The sequence below is a fragment of the Coturnix japonica genome, chromosome 38 (genome assembly GCF_054131305.1).
Source record: "Coturnix japonica strain WE chromosome 38, WE-NBRP24, whole genome shotgun sequence".
NCBI classification, from domain to species: Eukaryota; Metazoa; Chordata; class Aves; order Galliformes; family Phasianidae; genus Coturnix; species Coturnix japonica.
In genome coordinates, this window is record NC_140700.1 from 787,135 (window position 1) to 803,268 (window position 16,134).

Below are 16,134 nucleotides of genomic sequence, written 5' to 3' on the forward strand. Positions count from 1 at the left end.
ATGTGTTAACCCGTCTCAAAGTGTGAAATACTCACGAGTCCTGTTCAATGTTAAGTTGATACCTCCCAACTCCCTGGCTGATCTATCCCAGGGAAATTACTGGAATTTGCTCCATTCCTCAAATATCTGTTTTCAACTCCTTCACCGTGATTCTATCTATCCCATCCTATCTCTGTCTAACTCATTTCTTGTGCAAATATTCCCTATGAATGATAAACCTCAATAGAAGCAGCTTGGACATGGCATGCAGTTGATCCCTGTGTTTTACTGTTCATTCAATTGCATCACCTTTCCTTCTGTCTGTTGGCCATAAATAAAGAGAACTCTTTTTTTCCTTTTCCATGTGCAGCTGGTTCTCTGTGGAAAGCCAGTGGGAGTTGGTACAAAGGAGGTTTAATACTGAGTGGGCGACTGCAGAGGAGAAGAGTGATGTGAGGAAAAGTGATGCAAGTCCCATGGGGCCAATGTGAGGAGGATTGGGGTGGGGAGGTTGAGGAGGAACTTTGTCCACACAGAAACAGAACAGAACTCATTGGGGACATCCTGGATTGACATCAGTTGCAGAGTTCTTCTTTAACTTCTTGTATAAACCCAACTATAAATAAATAGACAATAAATGCATTTTGGATTCTTGCTCTTTGAGCTCTCTCCAGATCTCTCTCCATTTTCCTGTACATGTTCTGAAAACCTGAAGAAGATGACAGGAAGGCACAAGTCACAGGAGGGTCTTTAAGTTGTAATGGGCCCCAGGGAGCATTTGATGCTGAGTCCATGAACCTCAAGTGCAGAGAGCAGTTGGCACAAAGTACTCAGCAAGACAAAGTCAAAAGTAACAGTGAAGTGTCTAAGAGTATTAAGGGGTGTACAGAGGTCCATTACCAAGCAAGCTTCCAAAGGGACTTGTTAGAGAAGATAATTGGAAGCCATGACTACAGGCAGGGAAAGGCACTGGCATGCTATATCTGATGCTGAGAAACCTCTCCTTTGTATATGAAGCAGAGAGGCCAAGCCCTGAACCCCAGACTTTTGGCAGGGAGGACCTCATGCTGACTTAGGACTCTTCCTGGGGCAGTAGAATTGAGGTCTGTATGATGTTAAATGAAAAACATGGGGACAGAAGATCCCAGGCTCTGCATGTGGTTCAAGGATGGTGTGAAGTTCACATCCCATATGCCCTGGTTTTCATTACAGGTTGTGGGTTGTGAGTAGGGCCCAGTCTGAACAAGCAGTCAGTTCCAATGAAACTCTGAACTTCAGATCTCTCAGTTCCAGTGCCCTCCTGTGCACACTCTCCCATAGTTTGATGTCCTTTATGTTCTGCATTGCCAAGGAGAGCACCCAGTGCTCTGAGTACGGCTATAGCAGTGCAGAGCAGAGGGAGACAATCCTTTCCCTCACCCAGCTGGCAATAAATTCTTGATGCACTTTATGGGACCATTGGCCTTCCTGGCTGCCTGGGCACACTGCTGACTCATATTCAATTTGATGTTGCACAGGACCCCCAATCCTTTTCAGTCAGACCACTCCCTAGTGTCCCGTATCCAGTCAGTGTGTATGTCCACTGTTGCCCCTACCCAGGTGCACAATCAGGCACTTGCTCTTGCTATGCATTATGCACTTGGTGCTTAGTACCAACTGGTACCCACTTCTCTGACTTGTCCACATCTCTCTGCAAGTCCTCTCCACCCTCAGTGGAGGCAACAGCACCTCCTCATCTGGTCTCATCAGCAAACTTTCTCAGAACATCTTCTAGTCCTGCATGCAAGTCATCCACAAAAACATGAAACAAAAGTGGCCCTAAAATGGAGCCATGGGGAACCCTGACAACGATCATCTACCAGCCTGATGGAACCCATTGACTATAGTTGTTTGGGCTTGGTATATTGGCCAACTGCTCACCCACCACATTCTGTTTCTGTCTCGCCGTATGCAGAACATTCTGCCCAGAAGGGTGCTGTGAGAAGTAGTGTCAAAAACTCTACTGAAATCCTCAAGGATAACATCAGCTGACTTCCCTTGGTCAGCTAAATGGATAATCGTGTCATAAGGGGATCAGAAGTTAAACAGGACCTTCCCCTCGGGAACTTGCATTGGCTGCAACCAATGACAGAATTGTCCTTCAGCTGGTTTTCCATAACTCCCACCATCATTTTCTCCATACTTTTACCAGGCACTATTGTGAGACTGACAGGTCCATAATTGCCTGTGTCATCTTTCTTGCTCTTTCTTACAATGAGACAACATTTGCCAGATTCCCATCAACTGGTATGACCCTAGACTTATTTAAATGCAATTGAAATGAGAGCCCAGAGCATACTAAGGTATCATCGTTGCAAGAACATAGTTGTGCCATAGCTTTGCAGTGCCTTGAACTCTGGAGTATGCCACAGATGGAGCATAGAGAAAGACTGGCCTCTTCTGTTGGCAAGCAGAATAACACTGCATGGTACATGGGGACTGTGTCTGCTCTGCTATGCTCTGCTCACAGGGGAAAGGTGCAGGGGGTTGCTCTCATGTCAGTGCTCGTATCTGAGGTGTGGGGTCAAAGTGGAGAGACCAGGCTCTTTTCAGCAGTGTGTGGAGACAAGATAAGGGGAAATGGACAGAAACTGGAGCATAGGAAATTCTGCATGAATGTGTGCAAGAAAATCTTTACAGTGAGGGTGATGGAGCCCTGGACCAGGCTGCCCAAGGGGTTGGGGAGTCTCTTTCTCTGGAGCAGCAGGTGTTCAAGAAATTATTGGACATTGTGTTGCGGGCCATGGATTAGTGGGAGCTATTGGTGATAGGTGAACAGCTGGACTGGATGATCTTTTACGTCTTCTCCAACCTTGTTGATTCTATTATTCTATGATCTCCTGTCCCTGTCTGTGTGCTCCTTTTTGTTTTAGAAAACACTCTCTGAAAGCCCTCACCACATGTAAGGAATTAGTCACTGACCACTTGAAATCTGGTGTTAAATTCAACAGATTTCAAAGCACAGTCATGATGCTGTTGTCTTTCAAGAGCTGTTGACCATGATGATGCAGGGAAATCTCAGGGGAGACGAGTGGGAAGAGTAAAAATGACATCCACTACTGCTTAGCTGGGTCGGGCTCCTGGAACACAGGGAGCACCACTGGACATGTGTTGGTTAATTGAGTGGATTTCAAAGCACAGTCATGATGCTGTTGTCTTTCAGGAGCTGTTGGCAATGAGGACCCAGGGACATGTCAGGAGAGATGAGTGGGAAGGTTAAAAATGACATCATCTGCTGCTTGCTTGTCCGGGCTCCTGGGACACAGGGCGCTCATAAAAGTGTGCAGTGCTGCACAGAGACAGCTGTGCCCAGGAGCAGCTCTTGTGCACAGCACAGCCTGCAGGTGACAGGAGGAGAGGAGAGAAATTGGATTGAGCTTACAAGATATGTACTGTGAGAGCGGGCTGCGAGCTCTCTGAAGGAGCATTGCTCATAGACCACGACACGGTAAGTCTCATGCAGTAGGTAATGCAGCTGCTTTTAATTGAGGGTTAACTAAATCTGGGACATTCCATAGCATATTGAGAGCAGCTCGGCAGAAAAAGACCTAGGGGTCCTGATAGATGAGAAACTTAACATGAGCCAGCAGTGTGCTCTGGCAGCCCAGAAAGCAAATGGGATCCTGGGCTCCATCAGGAGAGGGGTGGTCAGCAGGGATAGGGAGGTGATCGTCCCTCTCTACTCTACTCTTGTGAGGCCTCATCTGGAGTACTGTGTCCAGGTGTGGAGCCCTCAGTACAAAAAAGATATGGAGATTTTGGAAAGGGTCCAGAGGAGGGCCACGAAGATGATCAGGGGGCTGGAGCACCTCCCCTATGAGGACAGGCTGAGGGAGTTGGGTTTGTTCAGCCTGGAGAAGAGAAGGTTGCGGGGTGACCTCATTGCAGCCTTTCAGTACCTGAAGGGAACCTATAATCAGGAGGGGAGTAAACTCTTCGAAAGGGCTGATAATAGCAGGACAAGGGGAAATGGTTTTAAGTTGAAGGAGGGAAGATTTAGGTTGGATGTTAGGGGGAAGTTCTTTACTAGAAGAGTGGTTAGGTCCTGGAACAGGCTGCCCAGGGAGGTTGTGGATACCCCGTCCTTGGAGGTGTTCAAGACCAGGTTGTACAGGGCCCTGGGCAACCTGATCTAGTAAAGGCGTATGTTTGGTGGCCCTGCTAGGCAGGGGGGTTGGAACTACATGATCCCTGAGGTCCCTTCCAACCCGGGTAATTCTGTGATTCTGTGATATTGGCTGCAGGTAATGCATGTTCTTTACAGTGGAAAAAGACTTCTGCTCCACCTGAGTGCTTCTGTGCTGCAGCATTAGAGCTGGGGGGGGGGGAGCTGCGTGTCCCAGCATGGCTGCAGGCGGGTGCCCTGGGCTGTCCTGCAGAGCAGGGTCCCTGCTGTGCCCCAGGGGCTGTGTGCCAGGTATGGGACTCTGCCGCCTGCCAGGCTCAGCACTCAGCCTGCCCGGGGAGCTGCCCAGGGCGCTGCGGGGAGACGTGTGGTGTGGGGTGAAGGAGCCCTCCAGCAGGGCTTGTGCTGCCACAGCTGCTGCCTGGGACAGGGGGAACACAGCACCACTGCACAACAGAATGTTTCTGAGGGTACTTTGCCAGGGGAGACCCAAGCTAGCAATTTTCTATTTCTTGTTTGGATGGAAGGTGAAAGGATTGGAAGCTGAAATCTAAGAGTCTGTCAAATTTGAACACAGCTCTGAGACTCCCAATTCTTCTTCAGTCAATTGCTTGTTATGTGCAGTGTCACATGTGAACTGTTTTCAGCCTCTCCTTTCACAAAAAAGAACCTTTCCAAGGGTGGAACTAATTGAAATTATCAATTTTGTTGACAAGAATAATGCACTTATATTGCAAATAGGCATGTTTTCCTGAACAGAAATTGAAGGGCACAAAGGATGGGACTGAGGACTTTAACAGCAGTGAGGGTAAAGATATGAGACACGAAACAGATGAAAAAGCCCAGGGAAATGGAATAAAATTAGAAGATGAAAGGAAGGTTAAAGCTCCATGTGCTTCTTCTGCTTATAGAATGATGAACTTAATGAAGTTAAATTCAATTAGTGTTGCTAAATGAATATTGTCATAGGAGAATGAAAACTTTTCATAGTCTAGTAGGAGTGTCTATGAGAATGGTCTGGACTTGTCATTATCTTCTGCACTCTGAGCAGGACTCCAAGCCCAACAGCAGCAGATGCCCAACAGCAGCTCCATCAGCGAGTTCCTCCTCCTGCCGTTGGCAGACACGCAGCAGCTGCAGCTCCTGCACTTCTGGCTCTTCCTGGGCATCTACCTGGCTGCCCTCCTGGGCAACGGCCTCATCAGCACAGCCATAGCCTTTGACCGCCGCCTGCACACCCCCATGTACTTCTTCCTCCTCAACCTGGCCCTCCTTGACCTGGGCTGCATCTCCACCACTCTCCCCAAAGCCATTGCCAATGCCCTCTGGGACACCAGGGCCATCTCCTATGCAGGATGTGCTGCACAGCTCTTTTTCTTTCTCTTCTTCATCTCAGCAGAGTATTCGCTTCTCACCATCATGTCCTATGACCGCTACGTTGCCATCTGCAAGCCCCTGCACTATGGAACCTTGATGGACAGCAGAGCTTGTGCCACCATGGCAGCAGCTGCCTGGGGCACTGGGGTTCTCAATTCCCTGCTGCACACTGCCAGTACGTTTTCACTGTCTCTCTGCCAAGGCAATGTTGTCAACCAGTTTTTCTGTGAAATCCCCCAGATCCTCAAGCTCTCCTGCTCAGCCTCCTACCTCAGGGAAGTTGTGTTTCTCATTTTTAGTATAAGTTTAGCCTTTGGATGCTTTGTTTTCATAGTGGTGTCGTATGTGCAGATCTTCCTTGCTGTGCTGAGGATGCCCTCTGAGCAGGGACGGCACAGAGCATTCTCCACGTGCCTCCCTCACCTGGCTGTGGTCTCCCTTTTTCTCAGTACTGCCTTTTTTGCCTACCTGAAGCTCCCCTCCATCTCCTTGCCCTCCATGGACCTGGTGTTGGCACTTCTGTACTCTGTGGTTCCTCCAGCAGTGAACCCCCTCATCTACAGCATGAGGAACCACTTGGTCAAGGGTGCAGTGAGGAAAGTGTTGACCAGATGTGTTTTACAAACATTGAACTGCCCATCCTTTTGAATTCATGTCATGTAATGCAGCTTTTTACTGATGCAAACTCTTTGTTTTGATTTGTTCTGATCAATTTTTATAACTATAATTTTTATTATTATTGTTTTAATACTGTAATGTTTTTCACTAAAACATCATTACGCAAATCTATTCCTCTACAGCTTGTAACTTTTTAGTGTAGCCCAGTCACACTGTACATAATGTACCAGGCTCTGTGTGAACCTTAACAGAATAAAGGACATGCAGTGACTCTGTCTGTCCTCCTTCTTGTGAGACATTTCAGGAGCTGTTGCGGTCAGATGTTCTCAGAAACCCCACAATCCAGCAGGAAGCGCACGGCTGTTCATCAAACTATGCGGTGACTTCAGCCTGCAACAGTTTCCAGCTGGTCCCTTGCCCAGTGTTCTCCACAATGCTGACAATGGAATTTCAAAATATTCTTTTCTTATCTGACCTGACATCCTGCTTACCCAAGCCCCTCTTCAATAGTTAAGGCTTAGATTGTCCCCTTGTTTGAACTCAATCCCCCCTTTTCTTGGACCTAGGAAATACTCTTGCCAGATTACTACATTCTGGGAAAGGGAAGATTTCAAATAACTTCCGCTCTCCACGTTCTGTCTTAGCTTGTGCTTTTCCTATTCTTCATAGCTATTCCCACAGGTTTTACACTGCCATAATACACACCTCATTTCAAAATACAGCAAGATGATTACAATAGTACAAAGAAATAGAGAGTTGCTTTAGCCATGCAAAATGTGGTAGCCAACCAGTAAGTTTTTCCCACAGTTCGGTGAATCCAAATATCTATCTATCGATACTTGATGAAGTAGTTTAATATATTCCCAAATAGACTGTAGTTTGGATTCCCTCTTTTGTTGTTTGTAAGAGATGTACTTAATCCAGCCCACACTGTTGTTAATTGTCACCCACCAAAACAGCGATTCAAACCCTGCAGCAACTGGATTTCTCAAATTTATCAGAGACACCTCTGATCACTCCATTCGCATCTGTATATACAGCATCATCAAATGAGAACCCTAAGCTCCTTTTGTTCCTTTAGGGGGTATGTGACATCCCCTTCGTGAATGCCAGGGTGAATGGTAGAACTCATTGAGCAAGTGTACAGGTACCTCCCCAGTGAGGTGGGCCATAAGATCTTCCCACCGGCCGCAACACCACCAGAGATCTGCTCTACAGATTCCCAATCTCAAATAGTTTCCTGCTGAATCTTCCATAACATTCAGGGTCTCACTGCATAGGGAGAAATTCCCTGTATGCCTGGTAGCTCTTACACCCTGCCTTGAGATGCAAGCTGTATGGTTACATGTGGCCATGGTGAATGCAGGAGGACTTTTGGCATCCACCTCAGGCATTGGAGAGAGCAGTAAAGATAGCGATTTACAGGCTCTGTTTCCTCAGGCAGCTTTCTTTTGATACAGGGCAATCATGCACCACATCCCCTGGGGGTCCTGTGTCCACTGCAGTGGAAGGTGTACTACCTGATCTACAGGCCATCCTGATGAATGATGAAGCATAGCAATAGCTATGGTTGAGACTCTGGATGGTATATTTAATACATTCTACCCAGGCATTCATATCCCCATACCCTGTCTCAATTTCAAACGTTTGTCTGAGATCCTTTATTTCTGCAACTGTTACAACTGCAGAGTTTATCCACTCTCTTTTCCCTATGCTGGACATTCTGAGTATGGTCAGGGAATGAATTCCATATGGCTATTCTGAAATGTATTGGTCAGAACTAGCATATAATGAAACCATCCATTTCTTGGGAGTTCAGGGAAATCCATTTGCCACTATTGCACAGGGTGAATTCCCTTCCCTATTTGTTGCACAGAAACCTTGGGACTTGTTCTAGGATTATTCTGCAAACAAACCTCACATTGCTGTGATACCTATTCAGTGGTGTGGTGTATAACTTCTGAGCCATAATCTGATGGCTCAGCTATTTATAAAGAGCCTCTGTTCCCCTGTAAGTTCTCCTGTGCTCAGCCATAATTATGGTGCATAATAGGGACTATTATTTTGTTTTGAACCCTAACCTACCCTCCTTTTCTCACCTGCCCTCCTAAGAACTCTATCAATTTTTGGTATCTTGTTTTTTAATCTCATTTTAAATATTTACTGTCTGGAAACAAAGCCTGCGCCTCCATGTCCTCCGTTTTTGTATACTCTCCAAACCCCACTGCTCTCCCCCCTCCCATTAATTTCAGCAGACATGGAGGGAGAAAACTGAAAGACTGTAACTATCCATGCCAGACAGACCCTCTCAACATAATCACCAGACACCTAGTGTGAGTGTTAGCAGATGCTATAAAGACCATTGGCAAGCCCCACCAAAGCTGAGGTGGCTTGAAGTGAGTGGTAAGGAGCCATGGGTTCATGTCTGACAAAAGGAGCAGATGGCAAATACAGATGAGCAGAGTGCCAAATGGTGGAAGATGAGCCGCGCAGTGGGCGGCACATTTCTGAGTGTCTGCTGACAGAGTACTGCACTGAGATGGGGGCCCCTGATGGCTCCATTCTTGTCAGGGAGAGTGAAATTTTGGTTGGGGACTGCATTCTGTCCATCTCTTGTAATAGGAAGGTGCAGCATTGTCACATCCACCGGCAGCAGGACGCCAGCATCCACAGGTTCTTTCTGACTGACAGCCGAGCATTTGACAGCCTCTACGACCTCATCACCCACCACTGGGAGATGCCGCTGTGGTACAACAAAATTGAGATGAGGCTGACAGAGCTGGTGCCTCAGTCCAACCCTTGCAGCAACACAGTCTGGGTGCCACAGGATGGCACAAGAGGAACCATGCCAGTTCCCCTGATTATTTTGTAAATGGTGTATACGGATATGCTACCAATGGATATCAATCCTCCACTGTTCTGTTGATAGCCTTTGAGTCTTGTAGCATCCAGTAGTTCCTGTACATTTTTCTAATCAGGAGGATGGGTGCGTTGTATTTTTGACTCACACTCCATCAACAACCTGAGTTTCTGAATATGATCATTTACTGGCTGGATTGCTTTCCTGTCTTTGAATATGAGGGAGTACTTTTTAATCCAAACCGGCTGAGCTCCCTGCTTTATTCTCAATGCCATTGGTGCTGCATTCTTAGCCCTTCCTTGGGTTTGCAAAACACACACCCCAGGGTGAACATGATCACTCACTTCGTCTGAAATCCCAGTCCCTGCAGGGGTAGTGATCAGTGCGAAACTAAGCATCTCTTTTAACTGTTCTTCTTTTACCTCAGACTCCAGTTTTCCTTTAGACTTTATTTCAACTTCCATTTTTTTCTAGTAATTCTTGTCCTAGCAAAGGCTTTGGTGAATGTGGCATGTACAAACCTTTGTGTATTCCTACCTGTTTACCTAGAATAAATTGTAAAGGCTAAAGAAAGCAAGACTTTTCACTTTGGGGCAATAGTTTCTGCTGCTGTTAAAAAGCCATTTATGCATAGTAAGAAGCACCTATATCCACCAGGAAATAAACCACTTTATCCTGCTTCCCTAGCTACAATTTCGCCAGTGGATCTGCTAGGGTAAACTTGGCAATCGGAGAAGGTTCCCTCTCACTTAGCTTGGTAGGATTTCTCCACCAGTGTCCCACTGCAGTTTGCACACTGCTTTCATTCCAGTAGGGCAGAGAAATCTTGGGGTGAGCCAAAAGTGTTCCACCTCTCAGCTGGTCCTGCAGCCGAACAGAGCAGGTCCCATCTGGGTCACCAAACTGACTTGTGGAATCAAACACTATAACCCAGGGTTAGGTTATAAAGCAGGGATGTGTTTATTCAAATCAGGATGCAAAGGGGAATCACTCCTCCTGTCTTGCACACAAGCATGCAGAATTGTTACATATTTCAAAGCCAAGCTCATACATATTCAACAAATCTACAGGAACTCATCTACATATTCATATGCAGCAGCTCCAATTTTTTGCTACACATCCTGCAGTTGCTCCAAGCTCTGGACAGATCCCACTGTCACTCCACCTCTCATAAGGAGCTCTGCAGTCACTTCTGCTACAGGTCCTGTAGCTGTTCCAAATATTGTGATAAGAAAATAAAAAGGTAGGTGCACTATGCCAGGAAGTACAGCCCTGTGGTCGCTCCAATCCCTCCAATGAGCCCAGTGGCTGCTCCAACTTCTGTCACAGCTCCTGTGGTGATTCCAGCCCTGGCAATGAGCTCTGCAGTTGCTACAGCTCCTGCAACAGCCAGACAGTCGCTTCTGCTCCCACAGTGAACCCTGTGGCTGTTAAAACCCCTATAAAATGACCAGGACTTGGAAACATATTCATATGAATTACTATCTATGCATTTGTTTGAACCTGCCTACATGATATATATATGAATATATACTATATATATATCATATCTGTATATATGCATATGTTATATTATTATCCTTTACTTTTTCTCTGCCTTAATAAATAGCTTTAACACAACAAATTCTAAGCAACAGCACTGCCCTGAGTCCCTTACAGATCTCCTAGGAACTCTTGAAACTGACTCCATCATTCAGTGTAAAGCAATAAAAGATCTTAAGGTCTTCTCAGGGAGCAGCTCCTGAGGTATATTCCTTACACCAGCTTTGGAAGACACCTCCAGTTCTCTGGTTCTGCTCTGAAGCAGCCCTCTTGTTATGGTGCCCGCAAGGAGACCAGCTCTGACACAGCCATTCATATTGCCGGCTGCAGCCCTGGAGTGCTGTTGTAGAGACCACAGGACTGTTGTGAGACACACAGGACCTTCAGGCCTGCACAAATGAGGGGACTTGAGAGCACTGTGGCAGGGTAAATAGAGCAGGAATGAAAAGAGCCCGTTGTACTGCTGTTCGTGGCTCTATCTCCCCCAGGCCCACACAAGGTACGAAGACAGGAAGTGAAAAAGAAATGTCTAATTTGAAAGCCTTTTATTTATCCCTTAACCTATTCAGGGAATCTGGTTCAATGTTTATATGAACTCTTGGAATTAGAAAATATAAAGTAGTTAGAAAAACCAAAGAAATAATATGAAAATTTTTTCTGCTGTATCACACACAATCAAACAATCGAATATGCACAGAACATAAAAAATCACCACTAGGAATCATGTGAGGAAGATATGTACTTTATTGAAGCTGGAATAGTGCAGCAACACCTTCTTGAGAGCGTGCTTGATCTCCCTGTTCCTCATGCTGTAGATAATAGGGTTCAGTGCTGGAGGAACCACTGAGTACAAAAGTGCCACTGTCAGATCCAGGAGTGGGGAGGAAAAGGAGGGGGGCTTAAGGCAGGCAAAAGTGCCAGTGTTGAGAAACAGGGAGACCACAGCCAGGTGAGGGAGGCACGTGGAGAAGGCTTTGTGACGTCCCTGCTCAGAGGGCATCCTCAGCACAGCAAGGAAGATCTGCACATACGACACCACTATGAAAACAAAGCACCCAAAGCCTAAACTGGCACTAAAAATGAGAAACACAACTTCCCTGAGGTAGGAGGCTGAGCAGGAGAGCTTGAGGATCTGGGGGATTTCACAGAAAAACTGGTTCACAACATTCCCTTGGCAGAGAGGCAGTGAAAACGTACTGGCAGTGTGCAGCAGGGAATGGAGAACCCCAGGGCCCCAGGCAGCTGCTGTCATGGTGGCACAAGTTCTGCTGTCCATCAATGTCCCGTAGTGCAGGGGCTTGCAGATGGCAACTTAGCGGTCATAGGACATGATGGTGAGAAGGGAATACTCTGCTGAGATGAAGAAGACAAAGAAAAGGAGCTGTGCAGCACATCCTGCATAGGAGATGGCCCTGGTTTCCCAGGGCGCGTTGGCAATGGCTTTGGGGAGAGTGGTGGAGATGCAGCCCAGGTCAAGGAGGGCCAGGTTGAGGAGGAAGAAGTACATGGGGGTGTGCAGGCGGCGGTCAAAGGCTATGGCTGTGCTGATGAGGCCGTTGCCCAGGAGGGCAGCCAGGTAGATGCCCAGGAAGAGCCAGAAGTGCAGGAGCTGCAGCTGCCGCGTGTCTGCAAACAGCAGCAGTAGGAACTCACTGATGGAGCTGCTGTTGGGCATCTGCTTTTGTTCCTTGCCTCAGAGACCTGTTCTGTGTGCAGAAGATAATGACAACTCCAGACCATTCTCTGAGACACACCTCCTGCTATACTATGAAATGTTTTCATTCTCCTATGTCTGTGTTCATTTAGCACCACAACTTGAATTTAATTTCATGAAGCTGAATATACTATAAGCAGCACTATCAAATGGAGCTTTAACCTTCCTCTCATTTTATAATATTATCCCATCTCCCTGGATTTTTTCATGTTTCATGACTAATATCTTTACTCTCACTGCTCTCAAAGCCCTCAGTGCAAACCTCTGTGCCCTTCACTTTCTGTTCAAGAAACCTGTGTATTTGCAATGTAAGTGCATTATTGTTGTAAACAAAAAATGTTAATTTCAACTAGTTCTATCTTTCATGAAAGAAGTGGCTGAAAACACATGACATGTGACAGTTCACAAAACAAGCAATTGACTGAAGAATAATTTGGGAGTCTCAGAGCTGCGTTTGTATTTCACAGCCCCTTTTAGATTTCTGCTTTCAATATTTTCCCCTTCCTTACGAAAAAGAAATATAAAATGGCTACCTTTGGTCTCCTCTTGCTAAGGTCCCTCAGAAACATTCAGTTGCACAGTGGAGCTGTGATCCCCTGCCCCAGGCAGCATTTTTGGAGCACAAGCCCTGCCGGGTGCTCCTTCCCCCTACACGTCTCCCCGCAGTGCCCTGGGCAGCTCCCCGGGCAGGCTGAGTGCTGAGCCTGGCAGGCGGCAGAGTCCCATACCTGGCACACAGCCCCTGGGGCACAGCAGGGACCCTGCTCTGCAGGACAGCCCTGGGCACCCGTCTCATCTAGAGCAGAAAGCTTTTTCCACAGTAAAGAAACATGCAGTGCCTGCAGCCAGATCTCCTATGGGATGCCCCAGTTACAGTTAACCCTTAATTAAAAGCAGCTCATGGTCTGCAGTGAGACTTACCGTGTCGTGGTCTGTGAGCAATGCTCCTGCAGTGAGCTCACAGCCCGCTCTCACAGTACATATCTTGTAAGCTCAATCCAATTTCTCTCCTCCTGTCACCTGCAGGCTGTGCTGTGCACAAGAGCTGCTCCTGGGCACAGCTGTCTCTGTGCAGCACTGCACACTTTTAAGAGCTCCCTGTATCCCAGGATCTGGGCCCAGCTCAGCAGCAGATGATGTCATTTTTATCCTTCCCACTCATCTCCCCTGACACATCCCTGGGTCCTCATGGCCAACAGCTCCTGAAAGACAACATCATCATGACTGTGTTTTGAAATCCACTCAGTTAACCACCACATGTTCAGTGATCAGTGACTGATTGGAGACACGTAGGGAGTGCTACCAGAGATTGTTTGATGAAACAATAAGGGCACCCAGACAAGGATGGGGAGGTTTGGACTTTCCCTGTGCAGGGCAGTGATCCAGCTGAGGCAGTGCAGGAGTCTCATCCCTTGACAGAAATCCTGGAGCTGAAATGGGATTCAGCTCCCCATGGACATACAGTATTATTGGGATTCCTCTGGTTCAGCTCAGAATTGCACAAGGAGTTGCCTGCATGTGAGCTCCTGCTCTGAGTCCTCAATTCTTCAGCAGGGAGGCAGTTGTTCACACACAGATACTGGGTTTTGCCCAAGGTGCCTGGGCTGCTCCTGGATGTGTGCCAGTGCTTATAAACTGTGTGGGAAGTCCCTGAGATAGACACCTGCTTCCTGAACATCAGCTGCAGGGCAGAGAGGGAACAGAGGTATTCTTGACCATCCTTAATGACAACAGACCCCAGTGTTTAGAGCACCTTATGGTGTTTTTGTCACTCCCTAGGAGTGTCTGTGCTGCTGTGTCAACTCCAAGATCCACAATGGGTCTAATGCCTGTGTGCCACCTTCTGCGCACTAATACCATAGATGTGCTCTTCAGTCCTGCTATGTCCAATGATGCTTTCCAATCGGATGCTTACTTCTGTGGTTTTGTACTAATGCAAACACCAACACATGATGAGGTTGAAATCTTGGTAGAGTTGCAGGCCTGAGCTCCTGTTTGGACCACAGGGACACAGATTAATGGCTTCCACAAATGCACTGTAGTAGATACAGAGATCTACAGTAGATACAGAGTCTTTAGGGTGGATGGGCAAGGAGTCAAGGAAGGGCGACTGCCCTCTGTGAGAGTGCACTGAGCTCTGCCTGGGGATGGCAGAGCAGCCAGGTCTGAGCTAATGGAAATGGAAAACAAAGAATAACAAGCACACAGAATCACAGAATTGCCCAGGTTGGAAGGGACCTCAAGGATCATGAAGCTCCAGCCCCAAAAAGAGGAGACCAACAGTGGCTGTTCCTGGTTTCCTGATCAGGAAGAACAATTGGCAGGTGCCCTCTGCCGACAGATGGACTCCTTACCACAAAATTGGGTATGGGAAAATGGAAAATGGTATGGAGATGGAAGCTGGTCTCATCTAAAACAAACAAGCAATTGCTAAGATCTAAGGAGGAAAAATATATTTTACTAACTGTGATATCAAAAAGCAAGATGACACAATATAGTACAAGATAATTGAATATGAGTCTAATAAATCAAGTAAAATAAGAGAGAGGTTTCAAAGACCAAGAAGCCAACTTTGAAATTGAAGGTGCCACGGTTTGGAAGCACACCCAAACCCACTGCCAGGCAATAAGAGAGAGAGAGCGAGCCTCACTTCTCTGACGTATTTCCCTCTCTGACCGTGAGGTCCTGTGGGACGAGTAGTTATTGTCTGTGCTCCACATGATGTTATGATGTGGAACACCAATAGCAAGAATTACAAAACCGTGACAGACACAGAAAGCGATGCCAGTGACAATGCCCTGTGACTAAAGGCCAGCATGCACTGCTGCTCTACCCTGCTGCCTATTTGTTGTCACTCATCCACCAGTTGTCTCCAGCTCTCCTATAAATATGGCTATTGTTAAGGGCATGTTTTCAGCAGGCCATCTGAACATGTGCCCCTCTCACTGCCCTCCAGATTTCCCCATCCACTGCTCTTTGATCAATCAGATACCTCCCAGCTGTCTGGCTGATTTCTGACTTTCAGGGAGATTACAGGAATTTGCTCCATCTCCCCAAAGTCTGATGGACTCTGTTGTCAACTCTTTCACTGTGATTCTATCTATCCCATCCTATCCCTGTCTAACTCATTTCTTGTACAAATATTCCCTGCAAAAGACAAACCTCAACCGATGCTGCTAGGACATGGCATGCAGTTGATCACTGTGTTTTACTGTCTATTCAATTGCATCACCTTTCCTTCTGTTTTTTGGCCAAAACCAAAAAACAGAAATCTTTCCTTCTCCATGTGCATCTCGTTCTCTGTGGAAAGCCAATGGGAGTTGGTGCAAAGCAGGTTTAACACTGAGCGGGTGACGGCAGAAGAGAAGAGTGATGTGAGGAAAAGTGATGCAAGTCCCATGGGGCCAATGTGTGTAGAAGTGGGGTGGGGAGGTTGTGGAGGACCTTTGTCCACACAGAAACAGAATAGAACTCACTGGGGACATCCTGGATTGACATCAGTTGCAAAGTGCTTTTTTAACTTCTCGTATAAACCCAACTATAAATAAATAGACAATAAATGCATTTTGGATTCTTGCTCTTTAAGCTCTCTCCAGATATCCCTTCTTTTTGCTGAACAAGTTCTGATAACCTGAAGAAGATAACAAGATGGCATAAGGCACAGGAGACTCTTTAGGTTATAATGGGTCCCAGGGCACATTTGATGCTGAGTCCATCAACCTCCAGTGCAGAGAGAAGTTTGCACATAGTGCCCGGCAAGACAAAGTCAGAAGTAACAGTGAAGTATCTTGCAGTACTAATGGACCCACTGAGGGCCATTATCAAGCAAGCTTCCCAAGGGACTTGCTAGAGCAGATAATTGGAAGATATGACTACAGG

General features: G+C 46.8%; 2 protein-coding genes across 3 annotated transcripts in view; both read left to right on the top strand.

Moving 5' to 3' along the window:
- Nucleotides 1–16,134, top strand: part of LOC116652619 (E3 ubiquitin-protein ligase Itchy-like) — a 260,369-nt gene that overhangs the window by 204,677 nt on the left and 39,558 nt on the right. The gene's annotated exons all lie outside the window — the stretch shown is intronic.
- Nucleotides 3,348–6,409, top strand: LOC146754745 (olfactory receptor 14J1-like). The gene is made up of 2 exons (XM_085526983.1): nucleotides 3,348–3,466; nucleotides 5,196–6,409. The coding sequence occupies exon 2, from the start codon at nucleotides 5,219–5,221 to the stop codon at nucleotides 6,167–6,169; it is 951 nt and encodes a 316-aa protein (XP_085383109.1). The 5' UTR covers nucleotides 3,348–3,466; nucleotides 5,196–5,218; the 3' UTR covers nucleotides 6,170–6,409.

Excerpts from the sequence above, each read along its gene's own strand:
- LOC146754745 (XM_085526983.1), top strand. The coding sequence starts at position 5,219 with ATGCCCAACAGCAGCTCCATCAGCGAGTTCCTCCTCCTGCCGTTGGCA.